Genomic DNA, 22699 nt, shown 5'->3' on the forward strand with positions numbered 1-22699 from the left:
TAGCTGTAGGTTTGCTACATAATGGTTTTTATAATCTTGAGGTATGTTCCCTCTGTACCCTCTTTGTTGAGAGTTAACATAAGTAGTTGTTGAATTCTGGCAGATGCTTTTTCTACATCTTTTTGAGATGATCGTATGAGTTCCACGTTTCATTCTGTTCACGCAGTATATTACACTGGCTGACTTGCAGATGTTGGACCATCCTTGCATCCCTGGAATAAATCGCACTTGATCATGGTGTATGATTCTTTTAGTGTTGTCGAGTTTGGTTTGCTAATATTTTGTTGAGGATTTTTGCATCTGTGTTCAGGGGTATTGGCCTGTAATTTTCTTTTTGGGGGCTATTTTTGTCTGGTTTTGGTATCAGGCTAGTATTGACCTCTTAAGGAGGTTTGGAAGCGTTTCTTCCTCATCAGTATTTTGAAAGGGTTTGAGAAGGGTAGGTATTAACATTTTCTTTGAATGTTTTGGTAGAATTCATGAGTTAAGGCTTCTGTCCTGGACTTTTGTTTTTGGTGAGGTTTTTGATTACTGTTTCAGTCTCCTTATTAGTAATTGATCTATTGAGATTTTCTGTTTCTTGATTTAGTCTTGGAAGGTTGTAAGTTTCTGGGAATTTCTCCATTTCTTGTAGATTCAGTTTGTTGGCATACAATTATTTGTAATAGTCTCTTATGATTTTTGGATTTCTGTGGTGTCAGTTGTAACTTCTCTGCTTTCATTTCTCATTATTTATTTGAGACTTCTCCTTTTTTCTTAATGAGTTTAGCTGAAGGTTTGTCAGTTTCATTTATCTTTTCAAAGAAGCAGCTCTTAGTTTCATTGACCTTTTCTATTTGTCTTTTTAGTCTCTATTTTCATTATTTTATTTTATTTTTTAAAAGATTTATTTGTTTTAGAGAGAGAGAGAGTGCACACAAGCAGGGGGAGGGGCAGAGGGAGAGGAAGAGAGAATCTCAAGCCGACTTGGACTCCCTGCTGAATGCAGAGCCTGGTGATGTGGGGCTTGATCTCAGCACTGTGAGATCATGACCTGAGCCGAAAGCAAGAAGAGTTGGCTTCTTAACCCTCTGAGCCACCCAGGTGCCCTATTTCATTTATTATTACTCCGAACTTTATTATTCCCTTCCTTCTGCTATTTTTGGGCTTCATTTATTCTTATTCTAGTTCCTCTAGTGTAAAGTTAAATGTTCATTTATTTCTCTTGTTTCTTGAGGTTGACCTCTGTTACTCCGAACTTTCAGAGAGTCACTTGGGCTTTCTCCCACAGATTTTGATGTGTCGTATTGTTTTCACATGTCTCTAGGTATTTTTTAAATTTCTCTTTTGATTTCTTCTGTGACTCAGCAGTTGTTCAGTAACCGGTTTCATCTCTACATATTTGTAGTTTTACTAGTTTTTTTTTTCCTATAATTAATTTCTAGTTTTACTAGGATTTTTTCCCCTATAATTAATTTCTAGTTTTATACTATTATGGTTGGAAAAGATGCTTGGTTTGATTTCAGTCATCTTTAATTTTTTGAGACGACTTTGGTGGCCTAATGTGTTAAAGGGAATGCTTGTGTACACTTGAGAAGAATATGTGTTCTGGTGCTTTTGGATGGAAAGTTCAGTATCTATCAGTTAAGTCCATTGGTCTAATGCGTCATATTAAGGCCAGTGTTTCCTTATTGATTTTCTGTCTGGTTGATCACCATTGATGAAAGTGGTGTGCTAAAGTCCCCTGTTGTCCCGTTGCTGTCAATTTCTCCCTTTAGGTCTGTTAATAATTGTTTTATATGTTTTTTTGCTCCACATTAGGTGCATATAGATTTATTGTTGAATTTTAAGAAATTTTTATGGTTTGGTTATCATTTCTTTATCAAATATGTGTTTTGCAAATAGTTTCTCCCAATCTGTGGCTTGTCTTCCCAAGCTTTTAACAGTATGTGTCTTTCATTGAGCCGAAGTTGTTGATTTTAGTGAAGTCCAGCTTATCAGTTTTTTCTTTCATTGACCCTGCTTTCAATGTTTTATCTATAAATTCATTGCCAAACTCTTAGCCTCCTAAGTCTTCTCCTGTGTTATCTTTTTTTCTTCCAAGTTTTTCTTTAAATTCCAGTTAGTATAGTATAATATTAAATGTTTCAGGCTATGTTATCGTATTATTTATCTTGTATCTTTAATAGTTTTGCAGCTTATATTTAGGTCTGGGATCCATTTTGAGTTAATTTTTGTGAAAGGTGTAAGGTCTTTGTCTCATTGAATTTTTTAAAATGTGAATGTCCATTTCTTGCATCACTGTTTGCTGAAAAGAAGGTCCTGTGTTGGCTTGCCTTTGCTCCTTTGTCAAAGATCAGTTGACTGTATTTGTGTGTTTCTTTTTCTAGACTCTCTGCTTCATTCCATTGATCTGTTTGTCTCTTCTTACACCGATATCATTGATTACTTTAGCTTTTAGTGTCAGTCCTTCAACTTTGTTCTTTTCCTTCAATATTGGATTAGGTACTCTGGGTTGTTTGCCTGTCCATATTACACACTAGAATCTGTTTGTTGATAGCTACAAAACAACTGGCTAGAAATTTCATTGGGTATGTGTGAATGAATATATATATATATATATGTGTGTGTATGTATATTCATATATACCCCACACACACACATATATTTTCATGGAATATATATTGATGAATTCATGGAATGTATATATTCCATAAATAGGAAGACTCGGTATTATTAAGCTGGCATCTTAATAATACTGAGTCTTGGGGTGCCTGGATGGCTCAATGGGTTAAGCCTCGGCCTTGGGCTCAGGTCATGATCCCTGGGTCCTGGGATTGAACCCTGCACTGGGCTCTCTGCTCATTGGGGAGCCTGCTTCCTCCTCCTCTCTCTCTCTCTCTCTCTCTCTCTCTGCCTACTTGTGATCTCTGTCAAATAAAATCTTAAAAAAAAAAAATTCCCTTTAAAAAAAAAAATACTGAGTCTTCCTATTCATGGCCATGGAATATCTATTTACCTATTTAAATTTGCTTTGATTTCTTTCTTCAGAGTTTTGTTGTTTTATAGTATTCTTCAGGTAGATCATGTACATATTTTGTTAGAATTATACCCTACTATTTCATTTGTTTTGATGCCAGTGTAAATGGTGTCATGTTTTTAATTTCTAATTTCAGTAGCTAATGTTTGGGATAGAGGTAAACAATTGACTTTTGTATATTAACTTTGTCTTTTGCAACCTTCCTATCAGTGCTTATTAGTTCCAAGAATTTTTTGGTTGATTCTTTGGGATTTTCTACGTCTTACCTATGAACAAAGATGGTTTTATATCTTCCTTTCCAGTCTGTGTACCTTGTATTTTCCTTCTCTTCTTGAATTAGCCAGGACTTTCAGTATTATGTCCATTAGAGTTGAAAAGAGACATCCTGTGTTTTGTTCCCTGTCTTAGGGGGAGAGCATCTAGTTTTACATCATTAAGTTATCATGTCAGCTCTTGGTTTTCTGGATATTCTTTTTGGATATTCTTGGATATTATTATTATTTTTTTAAAGACTTTATTTATTTGACAGATGGAGATCACACAGAAGCAGGCAAAGAGAGAGGAGGAAGCAGGCTCCCTGCTGAGCAGAGAGCCTGATGCGGGGCTCAATCCCAGGACCCTGGGAACATGACCTGATCCGAAGGCAGAGGCTTTAACCCACTGAGCCACCCAGGCGCCCCTGTAGATATTCTTTATCAAGTTGAGGAAGTTCTCCTCTATTCCTATTTTGCTGAGAGTTTTTAATCATAAATGGGTGTTGTATTTGTTAAATAAACTTTATTTTGGGATAATTTCAGATTTATAGAAAAGTTGCAAAAATAGTAGAGAGAATTTCCATAGACTCTTCATCTAGTTTTCTCTAATGTTAGCATCTTATGTAACTATGGTTCTTTTGTCAAAAATAAGAATAGTAATATTATTAACTAAATGCCAGACTTCATTCAGATTTCAAATATTTCCACAATTGCTGTTTTTTCTGCCTCAGGATCTAATCTAGCATACCACATTGCACTTAGGAATCATAGTAAAAGAGAAAAATTAAAATATGAAAAACTTAAAGATCACAGAGTCTAGTAGCTTCCTAGTTAATTTTCTGAATTCTTACAGGGCCCCCACTGAGAGTGGTATTGGAGGGGTTTCAGGCCCTCCACTCTGCAAACTTCTATTAGAGCAGCTCTGCTTGGATCTGTTTGATTTGAGCCCATAATAAGTTTCATTTGCAAAGTGAAACTTGGTTTTGTAGATATACCAGCTTAATTTATAAGAGGACAAATTGTAAGTCCAAGGTCACCTTGCAAGTCAGCTATAGAGCAAGGACTACTCAGTCTTGGTCTCCTGGGCTCCCAGAGTGGCTTCGAGGTATCCTCACTGTGTCTTCTCTTCTACATCCCTGATTTTCCTTTTTCCTTCTCTTTAAGTATTACTTTCAGATCAGATGTCTGTTAGCACTGGTAGTTGGCTGACATTTCTGTTTACCAGTATACTGGTAATCAACTGTGATCTTCTTCAAGGAGAAAGGCATGGTCCTTAGCTGTAAGATCATCTGACATTGCAGACATGGACAGAAACATTCAGAGCTTCAGGGAACTTCAGTGAAATGGCTTTGACTATATCCGAATAAAGGTGCTAAAGCTAAAGTAGATGTATTATCTGCTTGGTTTTAAATATAGCCATTTCTTTATTGTAATGTTTGATATACATAAATACCTTGTATACAAGATGGTGTTCCTGATACCTTCTTATTGTTTTTACAGCATTGGATTAAACTGTGCTCTGGGTGCAGCTGAAATGAGACCTTTTATTGAAACAATTGGGAAATGTACAACAGCCTATGTCCTCTGTTATCCCAATGCAGGTGTGTATTTCTAGGGGGTTGCACGTGGGGATATCCAAATACACTGGACAGGGTTGGGGAGGGTTAAAAGAGTTTGGCTGAAAGAGTTGGCTTTGCAGGTGTTGGTACATAGTTGAAATTCAGTGGCCATTTTCTAAATGAAGAGTGCTTGCCTCTAGACTTGAAGGAACAATGTGACTCACCCTGAAAGCTGCAGGATTGGATAGAACTTTGGGGGATGAAGCCCAGTTACGGAGTCTTGCTTTTTTTTTTTTTTTTTTTTTAAAGATTTTATTTATTTATTTGACAGAGAGAGATTACAAGTGGGCAGAGAGGCAGGCAGAGAGAGAGAGGAGGAAGCAGGCTCCCTGCTGAGCAGAGAGCCCGATGCGGGACTCGATCCCAGGACCCTGAGATCATGACCTGAGCCGAAGGCAGCGGCTTAACCCACTGAGCCACCCAGGCGCCCACGGAGCCTTGCTTTTGGTGACAGTGTTGGCCCTGTGAACAGAGCCAAAGGGATGAGTGCCAAGAAGGGGAGGGGGGACCCTTCTCACTGTTCTGCCATGTTAACAACCAGTGTGTCAGCTTTTTCCTTCCTCGAAGTTAGCACTTCTAGCTTACTATATACTGATATAGATGCAGGTATTTATGGACAGTTCTCAAACTACCCAGTTAGAAACTAGTAACCCATTCTGGATTAACCAGATTTCCTGGTAAATGTTTTTGAGCATTTGCTTAAGCTACTTAGGGCGGATAGTCCTTTTCCAGCTTTCTTTCTCCAAATCAGTGTCTCTTAATGCTCACCAAATTTTATTTCCCAGAAGGTGTAAGATAACTGGAAGGAGTTAATAAATAAAATAGGAAATTGGTTAATTCAACGTTAACATTTTACTTGGGAATATTTATTTGAAAATTGGAACTTGGAAAAATTTGAGAACTTGTGTTCTGTGTTTTTTATTCATATCACCAGGTGCTCATTAGTTCAAAGGATATGTAGTAGTCCCCCAACCTCTACCCGCAAGCAGGTAGCTGACAAGGTTGAGTTTCCTACATGGGAAGGGGATGGAGTTGGAGAAATTCTGTCCCATATAGTAGTAACTCTTTTCTTTCAAATGGAAGAGAAACAGTATATGTTTATTTGCTCCTTTGGGGGAGGGGGTGTGGTATCTCTGCATTTACTATGTTCAGTATTAAGACTTGTTTTTGCAAATAATCACCATTTAATTATAAATAAAAAGTTTCCTAACTTTTACACCTACAGCCTCAACGATCACTAACTTGTTTGTTAAGATGGTTTTCAGTAATGCTTGAAATCATGCTTTCTTAGGTCTTCCCAACACGTTTGGTGACTACGACGAAACTCCGGATATGATGGCCACACAACTAAAGGTTAAGGATGGTCTTTCATTTGGTTTTTTAAGAGATAGAGAAATGGAATCTTAGATTTAGAATATTTAGAAGTAGAATTTTCTCCTAAAGAAATCCCTGTGTATATGTAACAAAAGCTTAACCACTCCTAATTACTGTGGTAGAGGCAGAGGGAAGGGGTCGCTATCCACATCTTTCTCCCCATCTGGCCCTGGTGGCTGTTGGAAAATCCCAGTGAGGCCAGACCCACACTAACAGAAATTCGGATATCTTCTGCAGTCCTCTCAAGTGGGGCTGTTATGCCCAAGTTTTTGCGTCTGAGAGACCACCAAGGAGCCAAGCACCGATGGAATCACATGAGGGTTTATTTGACAAGCTTAAGCTTGGGCCCAAGTATACCCAGCACAGTGGAGTAGGGACTTGGACCCCGAGCTTAGTTAAGGCAGGGGTATTTATGGCTTCCTGTTACTGAAGCAGGGTGGGGATTTCCTGGAACCAAAGCAGGGTGGGGATCTCTGGAACTAAAGCAGGGTGGGCTTACTAAAGCAGGGTGGGGGGTCTCTGAACTAAAGCAGGGTGGGGCTTACTAAAGCAAAGTAGGGGAATGTTCAGCCCTTGGGCACAGGGGTCTGAGATGGCTGCGGAGCTAAGATGGCTGTACTTATGCTAAAGCTAAACCTGAGGTGGGATGGCCTTAATTTTCTAGGTCTCCACATTTCCCCCTGAACAATTTTGACCCTTAAATCTTTAAGGTTGTTGAAGGTGGAAGGTCTCATCTTCTGTAACTTCTTCCTGCTGAGTAGGGGTGTATAGTTGTCCCTACCAACTGGGGTCAACATTGATCAGTTGGGGAATGTATAGGGGAGTTATGAAAGACAGGCAGCTGAGTCTAGGGGTTTAAATCAATCATTAAAGGAGAGAGGGACTGTTTAAAGTGCTAACCTGAGTAGATCAGAACCCAGGAAATATTTTGTGATAATCTGGAACATCAAGATGGCTGCACTTAGTCAGGGCTAGACTCGAGATGGGTACAGCCTTGTTTTTCTTGGCCTCCACAGGGGTCCCCTCCCCCACTCTACCACAACCAAACTGCTGGGTGGATTAGATGTCCTCCTTACTCCCTGTGGTCGCCCACACAACTCCCACCTTTGAATCCCAGGTTGCGGGACCATAGTGCCCACTAATCCCTGCATCTTTTGCCCCAGGTTGTGGTACCATAGTGCGCTCAACCCCTGGGTCTTTTCCTCATTCCTTGGACTTTGAGCTTCTAACTAAGTTACATTCTCTCCTAAATGATTTCTGACTCCTCTCTTGTGGTTTCACTTCCTTATCTAGTAGATGATATTTACAGTACTCCTAACTTCCCAGTTTCTTAACTTCCTGCCTCAGTTACTATCTTTTGCTAGCTAGCATAAGGTTAAACTCTAGATCCCCAGTGGTCCGTATTTAGATACTACCATGCGGTTATTGGAGAACTTGAAATGTGACTGAGGAAACGAATTTTTAGTTCTTTATTTTTTAGAAAGATTTTATATCTTTATTTGAGAGAGAGAGATCAGAGCACAGGTGGGGATGGGGAAGGGTCAGAAGCAGAGGAGGAAGGAGAGGGAGCTGCAGACTCCCTGCCAGGGTGCTTGATGATGACGTGATCCCAGGGCCCTGGGATCATAACCTGAGCCAAAGGCAGACACTTTTAACTGACTGAGCCACCCAGGCGACCCTGAAAATTTTTTTCTTTAGTTCTTTAAAATTTAATCTAAATGTAAAAAATGATGTTCACTTTGTTACTTGATACTTTATCCAGCTCACATTCATTCAGCTTAGCATACGGGTAAAAGAAAAACTTTATCATGAGCAAATAAGCAAATGATTATGTAATTGTACTTCTAAATGGTGTGAAGGATTTCATAGCATCTGAACTATTTTTTACTTTTAAACTGATACCTGGGGCACGTGAAAGCTTTATATTTTGTATTAAGTATGTTTAACTCTCTCTTTATAACAAAAAATTTGTTATTGAGGACGTGTCATCTCCTTCTGCTGAATTGGAAGAGGCAAGTTTAGAATTCAGACGGATTCCATGAGACTTTTTCTCTTTTCTGAAATGCAGGACTTTGCTGCGGACGGCTTGGTCAATATAGTGGGTGGTTGCTGTGGTACGACCCCAGATCATATCAGGTAAGGATGGTTTCTAAACACTGGGTCTTTTGTTATGGGATGAATTGTGTCCTCCACCCACTCACCATTCATGTGTTGAATTCCCCCCCCCCCCAGTTCCTTTGAAATGTGACTCTATTTGGAGATAGGATCTCTAAAGAGATAATCAAGGTTGGGTAGATCATATTGGGTAGATCCAAATCCCATACAAGTGGTGTCTTTGTGAAGTGAGATGAGGGCACAGACACACAGAGGAAGGAACCCAGTGGTGACATACTGAAGGTGCAGGGTGGAGAGGGCTGTCTCCAGCAGGAGATGCTTGAGGGGAGATCAGCCTTGGCCTCACTGCGTCTCAGACTTCTGGCTTCCAGAAACTTAAGAAATGGCTGCTGTTTAAGCTGCTCAGCCAGGAGTATTTTATTTTGGCAGCCCTGGCAAACAGATCTTTACATTGTGAAAAATTCCAAAAAACAAAATTAGATTATAAAATGACTCATGTGCTTATCACAGAGTTTCCATAATTTTAAAGATTTTGGTATTCTTGTCTATTATCCAACTTTTTCCTCTTAGAATATTGTAAAGCAAATTCCAGGTGTCATGATATTCTCTCCTTAAATACCTAACTAATATTCAGAAAATTAGGAGGGGATGGTTCGTGTTTCTTGTGGACAAATACATGCCTCCATTAGTTGTCTCATGGAAGGAGAAGACGGTAAGACAACAGGACCTTGAGGTCAAGAGACGTCATACCGTCATTGCTTATCCCATGATGTGAGTGAGTGTGTGAAGCACGGGGGTGTGGAAGAAGAGCCTGGCCAAGTGTGTCCTTGCCATTTTGTGGCTTATAAGAGGGTTGCAGTCCAGTGGCATAGAATATAGTTTTGGCTATTTATAATATGTTTTGTCTCTACTGTGACTGATGATCCTGTTTTGAGCCAGTCATCTCACTGTTTTGAGTCTGCTTCCATGTGCACGGTGTGTCCACCATCCTGAATTTCCTAACATTCCACTGCTGTTATTGGCTTCTGTGATAGACTCTGTGAAGAACCTGTGGAGTTTTTTTTTTTTAAGATTTTATTTATTTATTTGACAGAGAGAGATCACAAGTAGGCAGAGAGGCAGGCAGAGAGAGAGAGAGGAGGATTCAGGTTCCCTGCTGAGCAGAGAGCCAAATGGGGGGCTCCATCCCAGGACCCTGAGACCATGACCTGAGCCAAAGGCAGAGGCTTTAACCCACTGAGCCACCCAGGCGCCCCAGAGCCTGTGGAATTTTAAAAAACCTCTTTTAATTAATCAGTAGTTGAAGGTGGATCTCTTTTTGTTTTTAAATCTTTGGATCTCTTTTTGTTTTTAAGGTTATCTCCTCCTTTTTAAAATGTTGTTTTAAAAATAACTGTGTGTGTGTTTCTGTGTATCGACATCAGATATATGTATATGTCTGTGTGTGTCTCTGGCTGTCTGTCTTGTCTGTGTGTGTGTGTGTGTCTGTGTTTCTCTGTGTCTGTCTCTGTGTGTATGTGTGGGCGCGCGCACGAGTGTTATCTTACTTTGGCGTCTGCTTGCCAATCTAGGGGCAGCAAAGCAAGGAGAGGAGTTCATACTAGCCCTGATAAATTTAGTGGAATAGCCAGATTTTTCCAGGTTGATCAAAGACATAATTTACTAGTGCCAATAAGGTTGAAAAGTAGATGCATAATCAAAGCAAATTTTTAAGAGTCATCGTCTTGGCATTTTAGTGATTTATTCCTATGGACCCTCTCTCCTCTGTGCTTTCTGTGCTCAGTGGGGAAAACTGACCTAAAACACGGGCCTCCACTCCTGGCTTCTCCTCCTGTACGTCCCTCATTCTCAACGATGAAGCCTTTTTTTCTTTTAAACCACTAAGAAGCAGGCACATATTTCAAGGAGTAGAGGGCTTCTGTGGGCTTGGGAAAGAAATGAGATTTGCCATTTGCATTTGCATAAATCATAGCACATCTCGGTTTCTATCCCTGAGGGCAGAAACTGGTGCAGTCAGTCCACAGCAGACTGGGAAAATACAGAAAAGTTAAAGTCGACACATTCATTTTCTGCATTGCTGAGAAAACTAAAAGGCGTAACTGTTGCTGCACATTTGGAATTAGGTATATAATTATGTGCATAATTATGTTAAATAGACTTAATTTCATAGCTGGGAATTAGTTTAATTAAATTTATTTTATTCTGAATTAATGGATTTAGTGTTTTCTCTTTTAACTCAGGGAGATTGCTAAAGCTGTGAAGAACTGTAAGCCTAGAGTTCCACCTGCCACTGTTTTTGAAGAGCATATGTTACTATCTGGTAAGTGGTAAAGACATGATTTTTATCATTTCAGAAACCATTTGTGGGTTAATTTCACATGTTTATTCTAAGTGGTAGTGATGCGTGTGCCAAGCAACTTGTTTCTTAGGTCGAAGAAGCGTACATATTTTTTCTTGCATTTAAATGAATTCTGGTGAAGAGCAGGGGTGGGAAATAGGCAGAAGGCACAGGTGGTTTGCCCAAGGTGGGGCTCTTGCATAGGTTTTGAACGTGGCCCTGGCTCTGTGAGGCACTGCTTTGAAAACAAACTCTCAGCCATGGGCTAAGTATTTTAATTGTCAGACTTGCTATTAGTTATTGAAAATCCTAAACTGTCAGGGCCAGTGGTGTGTCATGATAGCAGCCTCTTCATAGAAAATTGTGGTAGTTTCAACAGCATTATTGTCATGTCACGATCCCAGAGTCACCAAAAAGGGGTATGTATTGAAAATTCTGTTTGGTGCTGCTCAGCAGTCCCATAAGGTGGGCACCCTCCCTTTTTGAAGATGAGTTTTGATGTTCAAATAAGGAACATTAATAAAAGAGTTTATCGTGCCAACTTTTTTTATTTTTAGGGAACAGATTTATTTTGATATTTCTGACAGTATCAGGACCTATGAAAAATAAGCTAAATATTTGGCCGTACCAAAAGCAAAATACAAGTAAAAACAACATTTAGAAATCATGTCTGACCTTACCCAAACATGTTTCAAGGTACTAAGTTTACTCCACAATACTGGAGTTTTTCTTAATCTACATAACTTAAAAAAAGCAAAAATTAAAAGGAAAAAAATGAAACTACTTAATTCCCACCCTGGAATCTTGTCATTTATAAAACAACATGCTCAGATGTCAGTGACAGTAAAGTTGGAAAACCTTTCACATATCAATGAAGGAATTCAGATTCCAACAGAAGACCGTGCTTTACACGTTTGTCTCATTCAGGTCTTAACCAAGTACAAACAAATACAATAAGATTAACTTTAAATGTTCTGTTTTGACCATAATACTTCAATGGTATATTCTTAGGTACTATCCCTAAGAAAAACAGTAAAATATATGTTTGTATATAAACAGATTCTTAACTGTACATGGGAAATTATGCACCCTAATAATTTTGAATTTAGCGTCTCTCTGAATTGAAATATTTGTTCCTTAATGTTCCTCGAAGAAAATTGAAATAAAATACAAGGGACAGCAAAAGGAACACACCTACTTTTCTCAGAACATAGTTTCATTGAATTCATCCCAGTGAGTGTGAAGTTGGGTTAAAAACCCTCTTCAGTCTTCCATGTTTTCTTTTTATTCTCCAGAAAACAGAGAGAGGTATGTTACGATAGTTTACTATATCCTTAGATCTTAAAATTATTGTTTGCTTCAGCCAAGTGCTAGCCATTTAAATAGTAAGTTGAAACAAGAGAACCACTTAGATGTGATTATTATTTAATTTATTTTTTTATTAAGATTTTATTTATTTGAGAGAGCACAAGCAGGGGGAGGGGCAGAGGGAGAAGCAGGCTCTCCACTGATCCCAGGTGCCCCTAGATATGATTTTTTAAACGAATTTAGATGTAAGAGTAAAAGAATCCTCTTCTTCTGATTTGAATTTCATGTGCTATTTCTAAATTGCTTAAAAATCACCTTCACGGGGTACCTGGGTGGTTCAGTCAGTTAAATGTCTGCCTTTGGCTCAGGTCCTGATCCCAGGGTTCTGGGATCGAGCCCCACATCAGGCTCTCTGCTCAATGGGGAGCCTGCTTCCCGTTCTCTCTCTGCCTGCCTCTCTGTCTACTTGTAATCTCTCTCTCTGTCAAATAAATAAATAAAATTCTTTAAAAAAAAATCATGTTCATTCAGATTTTAAAAGAATGACATACTTTTTCACGGATTGCAAACTTAAGAAAAGGGTATTTTTTATGTCAGATACTTCACATGCATAACTGATGAGAAGCACTCTGTGTGTGGTGCTCATAGGGCGGTGACGCAGGACCACAGCAGCATTTGGGCTTCAGTACCGCTGTTTGCCTGCCCTGCGAGCCCTGGATCTAAGGACTGGGAGACATCCTGAGGCTCATGTGGAGGGTCACTACCAGTGGGAAGAAACCACAGGACAAAACTGGGACAGCATAGCTGCCCCCATCCCTTAAATAGTTTGGAATACTTCTGTGATTACTCATCTCATATTCATTATTTTCCTCTCCCTGATACTTTGTTCTTTCTCAACCAGTGCTTTGACAAAGGACACAAAAGCCATTTTCTTTTGGCTGGTGCTAATTTTATGCTTATCCAGCGATCTCTAGTCTCCTTTTTGTAATAGTGCTATGAAATGTATGAAACAAGTGCGAAAAACCGTCCTTTTTAAGTTTCTCTTTTTTTATGAGCAGAGGCGATGAAAGAAGTGTCCCTGGGTTTGGAACTGGGAACTGAGACAGCTGGACGGGGCTTTGAACCTGCGGCTGGCTGTCCCTCCACCCGACCTGTAACCACCCTGGAAGACCCCTTGCTCCACTGTTTGCATAGAGCGAGTAGACAAGAACAGTTAAGGGCTGTAGTGATGCTTGACGCTGCATCTTGCTTTTTACGTCCCCAAATGTGTTCATAATTATAAAGTTGGTACTTGCCCCTCTGTTGGCCTGTAACAGGGGAGAGAGGTACAGAGAGCCCCGCTTTTCCCAGAGTCCGCTCATGAATGGGGGGTGAGCGCGGCAACTCTCTCTCCCTGGTCCAGCCCGGGTCTTTCCTTGTGATCCCATTCATCCTTGCTGGTTGTCGGTTCTTGTCCTCTGGATCAAAGACATAAGGTAAAGCCCTCCGCTCACTGCTGGGGGGATTAGGAAAGCTTGCTCCATCCGGCTTCAGACTGATGTCGGAGTGGACAGCTGTGGAGCAATCCTGCCGATTCTAACTTCATGGCTTCGGCCCCCCACTCTTGGTGAAATAGCGATATGACGATAATGTTTCCTTGTTTCTCAGAGCAGGTATGAAGCAGTTCTTTGGAAAAATTTTACATCTAAACTCCTAAAATACTTCTTTTAGGAGTTCTGGCTGTCCATGTAGCCTTTGTTGTGTTTAAATATTCCTGGGGGAAAGGCCACAGACCTAATTGCACATCAGAGATCCTGTCTAGCCCTATGGGCTGCGCCGCAGAAACTTCTTTCTCAGTGAAAACATTTGTTTTCTGTCTGTCTCATGTCATCATATGAATTTTCAGAAAATTCAAAATGCTTCTCCTTTTAAGGTCTAGAGCCCTTCAGGATCGGACCGTACACCAACTTTGTTAACATTGGAGAGCGCTGTAACGTGGCAGGATCCAGGAAGTTTGCTAAACTCATCATGGCAGGAAACTATGAAGTGAGCATCTCATTAAGACCCTTGAGGCATCTGCCATATTTTTGGCTAGACAGCGTGTAAATGAGACAGCTCTGCCTATGAGAGTTTTATTAGCAGAGCTTCTGCGGACCGTGAGGAGAGCGGTCATGTGTGTCTGCAGCAGGCTGGGTGGGTGGGAGGCTGTGGCTAAGGAAGACCGAAGCTAATGTTGTTAATATTTGCCAAAAAGAACTGCCTCTGGGATCTGAAGTGGGGTGAGGTGGGAGGGATCCAGGTTCTGGCTATTTTTATTAACTGTGAAATAAGGTTAAGAATTTGAGTATACTCTTCATGTTGGCTTCTCACAAATCCTTTCAGGGAAAGAGGAAGCCAAGAGCATTCCTGGTCACTTCCTCGTGACCATATCCAACAGCTGACTAGGGTGGTGGTCTTGATGGTCCTAGCCCTAGACTAAAGTAAACAAGCCCACGGAAAAGAAAGAATAGGCTCCCACCTTGGAGAGTCTGCAGGATGGGTTAGTCATTTCTCAGCTTGGTCACTCTGTGGGTCAACAAACTGATCCCCAAAGAGCCAAACCTATACAGCCGGGTAGATTTTCTTTTTCCCTTATTAAAATAGGATGTTAAACATTGGAGGGATTTAGTCTGGGCTTTCATGATGATTTATTTTCTCATCAGCTGTCACGTGGAGTTTTCGCAGGCTTTAGGAAATAGATTTTCCAGAAACCAGTATTAAAGCAGACTGAATTTTAATCACAAAGAAAGGACCCATTTATCATCCTTCACGGGCTTATTAGTTACCCCTTTATGGTAGCCCTTGGTGGCGCCCCTCTATGGCACTATGGCAAGGCTTGCTTAGCTACTTTGCTGGTTCCTGATGGGTCCTGCCCATCCTCTGCCCTACATTGCTGCTGCTGCTTGCTGCCCCCACGTGCTCCTGTCGCAGCCTTCCCCCAGATGAGACCAAATGAGACCCCCAGGGTCACATTTTGTGCAGATTGGAGAAAATCCAAACTCTTCAGACCACCATTCATTTCACTCCACTTAGACACCAGACTGCCCTCCCATGCTGATCTGTCACCAAACATTCCAGAAAGCTTGCTTCTGCAGCCATGCCTTTTTTTCTTCATATTTGCTCTCCTCCGAAATCCCCGTGACCGTTTGTAGTTCCGTAACATTCCTCAGTTGGCTGTGTTTCTATTTGTGTTTTCTTATGATCATTCTGTGGTGTCCTTTTAGGCTGTCAGATTTGATAGATTTGATACTGTGGACAGAGGGCATTTTAGGAAGATGAGCACAGATGGGAGTAATAATATGTAGCCGTTAGTAAGGTCTTACTATGTGACAGTCATGGTGCAAGGCACATCATGTCATTACTCACTGAATCCTCACAGACCTTTCCCACCCTGTTTTACCCATGTGCCTCTGGGGGAAGGTGAACTACTCCACCTGTTGTTTCACAGCAAGTGAATGATAGACCCAGCATCTACACTGTCTGCCTAGAAGACACAGGAGGAGGCGACAGTGGGATCTGGCAGGGGACTGCTAGTGCGACTCACTGGATTCTAGTTTTCCTTGAGAGAGTGATCCCTCAGGGCTTTGTGGTTTAACCAAAGGAGCACTGGCGTTGAAAGAAGCTCCAGGGCTGATTTTTGCTCATCTTGTACAAATGACATCATTTTAGCCTGCCCATTTGGGAAGGTTGGACCTCCAAGCTTTTACTTGGTGACTTTTCTGGAACAGAAAGGTGGGGTATTGGCATCTCTGCTTTCCAGCTCTTTCCGTCTCTGGTCTCACCAGGTTGTTGGCTGTCTCTGCTCTGCTTTCTCCAGTCTGTCCTCCAGGGGGTGGCTTCCTCCATCTCAGGCCACAGACACCGGCTCTCCCCTGCTGTGTAGGCCATCTCGCAGTTGACTCCCACCACAGTGCTGCGGACTGTTTGTGACTACGTCATAGGCCCCCAGCCAGTCACAAGCCCTTCAGGAACAGGGACTGGGCCGCATGCTCTCGATTCTTTAGAGTACTTAACACATTGCTGCTACTGAAAAAACATTTTTTGATGTGCTGAATTTTATTGTGCTCCCTTTTCTCATGTAACTTTTGGTCATTACAAATGGTCTTCCTTACAGCATATGCCAAAGGGATAGGCCTGCTCTGTCACTACAGTTGCTTAAAATTTTGATGTGATCTTCTTAAGCTAAAGAAAAAAAGACAACCTTAGAAGTTATTTTTATCCTTATTTGTTTGTTTATTTATTTATTAAGATTTATTTATTTATTTATTTTTAAATAAACATATGTCTTTTTATCCCCAGGGGTACAGGTCTGTGAATTGCCAGGGTTACACATTTCACAGCAGTCATCATAGCACCTGCCCTCCCCAATGTCCATATCCCCACCACCTTCTCCCATCTCTCACTTCCCCCAGCAACCCTCAGTCTGTTTTTTGAGATTGATTCTTTCATGGTTTGTCTCCTTCCCTATCCCATCTTCTTTCATTTTTTCTTTTCCTACCCCACATTTTTTCTTTTCCTGCCCCCCAAACCCCCCACATTGCATCTTCACTTCCTCATATCCGGGAGATCATATGATAGCTGTCTTTTTCCGATTGACTTAGTTCGCTAAGCATGATACCCTCTAGTTCCATCCACATCGTTGCAAATGGCAAGATTTCATTTCTTTTGATGGTTGCATAGTATTCCATTGTATATATATACCACATCTTCTTTATCCATTCATCTGTTGATGGACATCTAGGTTCTTTCCATAGTTTGGCTATTGTGGACATTACTGCCATAAACATTCGGGTGCACGTGCCCCTTCAAAGCACCACATTTGTATCTTTAGGATATGTACCCAGTAGTGCAATCGCTGGGTCATAGGGTAGCTCTGTTTTCAGTTTTTTGAGGAACCTTCACACTGTTTTCCAGAGTGGTTGCACCAGCTTGCATTCCCACTAACAGTGTAGGAGGGTTCCCCTCTCTCTGCATCCTCGCCAGCATCTGTCATTTCCTGACTTGTTAATTTTAGCCATTCTGACTGGTGTGAGGTGGTATCTCATTGTGGTTTTGATTTGTATTTCCCTGATGCCGAGTGATGTGGAGCATTTTTTCATGTGTCTGTTGGCCATCTGGAGGTCTTCTTTGCAGAAATGTCTGTTCATGTCCTCTGCCCATTTCTTGATTGGATTATTTGTTCTTTGGGTGTTGAGTTTGCTAAGCTCTTTATAGATTTTCAATACTAGCCCTTTATCTGATATGTCGTTTGCAAATATCTTCTCCCATTCTGTTGGTTGTCTTTTGGTTTTGTTAACTGTTTCCTTTGCTGTGCAAAAGCTTTTGATCTTGATGAAATCCCAGTAGTTCATTTTTGCCCGTGCTTGTCTTGTCTTTGGTGATGTTCCTAGGAAGATGTTGCTGAGGTTGAGGTCAGAGAGGTTGCTGCCTGTGTTCTCCTCGAGGATTTTGATGGATTCCTTTCTCACATTGAGGTCCTTTATCCATTTTGAGTCTATTTTCGTGTATAGTGTAAGGAAATAGTCCAATTTCATTTTTTTTCATGTGGCTGTCCAATTTTCCCAGCACCATTTGTTGAAGAGGCTGTCTTTTTTCCATTGGACATTCCTTCCTGCTTTGTCAAAGATTAGTTGACCATAGAGTTGAGGGTCTATTTCTGGGCTCTCTATTCTGTTCCATTGATCTATGTGTCTGTTTTTGTGCCAGTACCATACTGTCTTGATGATGACAGCTTTGTAATAGAGCTTGAAGTCTGGAATTGTGCTGCCACCAACTTTGGCTTTCTTTTTCCATATTCCCTTGGCTATTCGAGGTCTTTTCTGGTTCCAAATAAATTTTAGGATTATTTGTTCTATTTCTTTGAAAAAAAAATGGATGGGATTTTGATAGGGATTGCATTAAATGTGTATATTCCTTTAGGTAGAATAGACATTTTCACAATATTTGTTCTTCTAGTCCATGAGCATGGAACATTTTTCCATTTCTTTGTATCTTCCTCAATTTCTTTCATGAGTACTTTATAGTTTTCTGAGTATAGATTCTTTGCCTCTTTGGTTAGGTTTATTCCTAGGTATTTTATGGTTTTGGGTGCAATTGTAAATGGGATTGACTCCTTAATCTCTTTCTTCTGTCTCGTTGTTAGTGTAAAGAAATGCAACTGATTTCTCTGCATTGACTTTATATCCTGACACTTTACTGAATTCCTGTACAAGTTCTAGCAGTTTTGGACTGGAGCCTTTTGGGTTTTCCACATATAGTAGCATGTCATCTGCAAAGAGTAATAGTTTGACTTCTTCTTTGCCAATTTGGATGCCTTTTATTTCCTTTTGTTGTCTGATTGCTGAGGCTAGGACTTCTAGTACTATGTTGAATAGCAGTGGTGATAACGGACACCTGTGCCATGTTCCTGACCTTAGCGGAAAAGCTTTCGGATTTTCTCCATTGAGAATGATATTTACAGTGGGTTTTTCATAGATGGCTTTGATAATATTGAGGTATGTGCCCTCTATGCCTACACTTTGAACAGTTTTGATCAGGAAGGGATGCTGCACTTTTTCAAATGCTTTTCAGCATCTGTTGAGAGTATCATATGGTTCTTGTTCTTTCTTTTATTAATGTATTGTATCACATTGACTGATTTGCAGATGTTGAACCAGCCTTGCAGCCCTGGAATAAATCCCACTTGGTCGTGGTGAATAATCCTTTTAATGTACTGTTGGATCCTATTGGCCAGTATTTTGGTGAGAATTTTTGCATCTGTGTTCATCAAGGATATTGGTCTATAATTCTCTTTTTTGATGGGATCCTTGTCTGGTTTTGGGATCAAGGTGATGCTGGCCTCATAAAATGAGTTTGGAAGTTTTCCTTCCATTTCTATTTTTTGGAACAGTTTCAGGAGAATAGGAATTAGTTCTTCTTTAAATGTTTGGTAGAATTCCCCTGGGAAGCCGTCTAGCCCTGGACTTTTGTTTGTTTGGAGATTTTTGATGACTATTTAAATCTTCTTACTGATTATGTCTGTTCAGGTTTTCTGGTTCTTCCTGGTTTAGTTGTGGTAGTTTATATGTCTCTAGAAATGTATCCATTTCTTCCAGATTGTCGAATTTGTTGGCATAGAGTTGCTCATAGTATGTTCTTTTAATAGTTTGTATTTCTTTGGTGTTAGTTGCGATCTCCTCTTTAATTCATGATTTTATTTATTTGGGTCCTTTCTTTTTTCTTTTTGATAAGTCTGGCCAGGGGTTTGTCAATCTTATTAATTCTTTCAAAGAACCAGCTCCTAGTTTTGTTGATTTGTTCTATTGTTTTTTTGATTTCTGTTTCATTGATTTCTGCTTTGATCTTTATGATTTCTCTTCTCCTGCTGGGTTTAGGCTTTCTTTGTTGTTCTTTCTCCAGCTCCTTTAGGTGTAGGGTTAGGTTGTGTATTTGAGACCTTTCTTGTTTCTTGAGAAAGGCTTGTACCGCTATATATTTTCCTCTCAGGACTGCCTTTGTTGTGTCCCATATATTTTGAACCGGTGTGTTTTCATTATCATTTGTTTCCATGAAATTTTTTTTATTCTTCTTCAATTTCCTGGTTGACCCATTCATTTTTTAGAAGGATGCTGTTTAGTCTCCATGTATTTGGTTTCTTTCCAAATTTCCTCTTGTGATTGAGTTCTAGCTTCAGAGCACTGTGGTCTGAAAATACAGAGGGAATGATCCCAGTCTTTTGATACCGGTTGAGACCTGATTTATGACCCAGGATGTGATCTGTTTTTTGGAGAATGTTTCATGTGCACAAGAGAAGAATGTGTATTCTGTCATTTTGGGTTGGAATGTTCTGAATATATCTGTGATTTCCATCTGGTCTAGTGTGTCATTTAAGGCCTTTATTTCCTTGGTGATCTTTTGTTTAGATGATCTGTCCATTTCAGTGAGGGGAGTGTTAAAGTCCCCTACTATTATTTTATTACTGTCAATGTATTTCTTTGATTTTTTTATTAATTGGTTTATATAGTAGGCTGCTCCCATGTTAGGGGCATAGATATTTAAAATTGTTAGGTCTTCTTGTTGGACAGACCCTTTGAGTATGATATAGTGTCCTTCCTCATCTCTTAATTATAGTCTTTGGCTTAAAATCTAATTGATCTGATATAAGGATTGCCACCTCAGCTTTCCTCTGATGTCCATTAGCATGGTACATTGTTTTCCACCCCCTCACTTTAAATCTGAAGGTGTCTTCGGGTCTAAAATGAGTTTCTTTTGTCAGCATATTGATAGGTTTTGTTTTTTATCCATTCTGATACCCTCTGTCTTTTGATTGGGGCATTTAGCCCATTAACATTCAGGATAACTATTGAGGGGTATGAATTTAGTGCCATTGTATTGCCTGTAAGGTGACTGTTACTGTATATTGTGTCTGTTTCTTTCTGATCTACTACTTTCAGGGTCTCTCTTTGCTTAGAGGACCCCTTTCAATATTTCCTGTAAAACTGGTTTGGTGTTTGCAAATTCTTTCAGTTTTTGTTTGTCCTGGAAGCTTTTTATCTCTTCTTCTATTTTCAATGATAGCCTAACTGGATATAGTATTCTTGGCTGCATGTTTTTCTCGTTTATGAATATATCAAGAATGTATCATGAATATATCATGCCAGTTCTTTCTGGCCTGCCGGGTCTCTGTGGATAAGTCCGCTGCCAACCTAATGTTTTTACCCTTGTATGTTACAGACTTTTTTTCCCGGACTGCTTTCAGGATTTTCTCTTTGTCGCTAAGACTTGTAAATTTTACTATCAGGTGACGGGGTGTGGACCTGTTTTTATTGATTTTGAGGGGTGTTCTTTGCAAATCCTGGATTTTGATGTTTGTTCCCTTTGCCATATTAGGGAAATTCTCTACAGTAATTCTCTCCAATTTACCTTCTGCTCCCCTCTCTCTTTCTTCTTCTTCTGGAATCCCAATTATTCTAATGTTGTGTCGTCTTATCGTGTCACTTATCTCTCCAATTCTCCCCTCATGGTCCAGTAGCTGTTTTCCCTTTTTTGCTCTGCTTCTTTATTCTCTGTCATTTGGTCTTCTATATCTCTAATTCTTTCTTCTGCCTCATTTATCCTAGCAGTGAGAGCCTCCATTTTTGATTGCACCTCATTAATAGCTTTTTTGATTTCAACTTGGTTAGATTTTAGTTCTTTTATTTCTTCAGAAAGGGCTTTTATATCTCCCAAGAGGGTTTCTCTATCTTCCATGCCTTTTTCGAGCCTGGCTAGCACCTTGAGAATCATCATTCTGAACTCGAGATCTGTCATATTACCAATGTCCGTATTGATTAGGTGTCCAGCCTTTGGTACTGCCTCTTACTCTTTTTTTTGTGGTGAGTTTTTCCGCCTTGTCATTTTGTCCAGATAAGATTTGCTTTCTCCTCCTCTGGAATTCAGATGTTCTCCTTGGTGAGTGAAGTTGGTCTTGGCTGGGTTTCTTGTTGATCTTCTGGGGGAGGGGCTTGTTGTAGTGATTCTCAAGTGTCTTTACCAGAGGTGGAATTGCCCCGCACTTACCAGGGGCCAGTAATCTGCTCCAGTTCACTTTCAGGAGCTTTTGTTCCCTGAGCACTTTTGTAACGCTCTGGAGGACCGGAATGATAATAGCGGCCTCCCAGTCTCTGGCCCAGAGGAGCCGAGCTCGAGGTCCCGCACCTCAGTGCACCCTCACAGAAAAGCGCCCAATCGCTCCCGTCTCCCTGGCCTCTGGACGCGCTTGGAGAAAAGCACTCAATCACTCGCGCTTGTAGAAAAGTACTCGGTCGCTTCTGCCTCCTTGGCCTCTGGTCGCGCTTGGAGAAAAGTGCTCTGTTGCTTCGGTCTCCCTGGCCTTCAGCCGCGCTTGGAGAAGTGTTCAGTCACTCAGTCTCCCTGGCCTCTGGCCGCGCTCTGAGCTCACTCAGCCTGTGCCCGGTTCAAGGTAACCCTGAGCTGAGAGCTCACTCCTCGGCTTTGTTGCTGTAGCTGGCTTCCCTGCTCTAATACCTACGAGCTCTGCAACACTCAGACACCCCCCAGTTCTTCTGTGACCCCGCGTGACCTGGGGTTATACTGACCCCGCCTGGGCTTCTCCCTGGTTTAGCCTCTGAAGCGATGTCCCTCAGTGGAGCAGACTTTTAAAAGTCCTGATTTTGTGCTCTGTTGCTCTGCTGCTTGTCGGGAGCTGGCCCCTCCCTCCGTGGTCTATCTTCCTGTCGCTTTGGATTCACTTCTCCACAGGTCCTACCTTTCAGAAAGTGAGTGATTGATTTTCTGTTTCTAGAGTTGTTGCTCTTCTTCTCTTCGAGTTCCCGTTGGATTTGTAGGTGTTCGCAATGGTTAGATAAGCTATCTAGCTGATCTCCTGCTACCTGATGTCGTCTCAGCCTACAACTTCTCCGCCAACTTGACTCCTCCCTCCCTTATTTATTTTATTACATGACAAAACATACAGTGCAGACCTAAAATGAACCCTGTTTTATTAGTTAGAAAGCATTATGGAACATGTATATTTTGCCCAGTCTTGTTCAGAGGAGATCAGGAGAAACCCAAGACCTTTCAGAGTTCCAAACACTTACACTCTATTTTGAGGAATAAGCTGATATGAAATCCTGAGGAAATGATGATCTCATAAACCACAATGATGTAATGATCA

At 40.7% G+C, this 22699-nt stretch overlaps 1 protein-coding gene across 3 annotated transcripts in view; it reads left to right on the forward strand.

The window, feature by feature from the left end:
* MTR (5-methyltetrahydrofolate-homocysteine methyltransferase) overlaps positions 1-22699 on the forward strand; it is a 107791-nt gene that overhangs the window by 22656 nt on the left and 62436 nt on the right. For 2 of the 3 annotated variants that reach the window (XM_044239413.1, XM_044239414.1), the window contains exons 9-13: positions 4774-4874; positions 6184-6245; positions 8335-8402; positions 10622-10701; positions 13940-14052. In XM_044239413.1, the coding sequence (XP_044095348.1) occupies positions 4774-4874; positions 6184-6245; positions 8335-8402; positions 10622-10701; positions 13940-14052 (424 nt within the window). Of the gene's footprint in view, positions 1-4773; positions 4875-6183; positions 6246-8334; positions 8403-10621; positions 10702-13939; positions 14053-22699 lie in introns of those variants that run through there. The other variant, XM_044239415.1, reaches the window with a different exon arrangement.

The sequence above is a fragment of the Neovison vison genome, chromosome 2 (genome assembly GCF_020171115.1).
Source record: "Neovison vison isolate M4711 chromosome 2, ASM_NN_V1, whole genome shotgun sequence".
Taxonomy (NCBI): Eukaryota; Metazoa; Chordata; class Mammalia; order Carnivora; family Mustelidae; genus Neogale; species Neogale vison.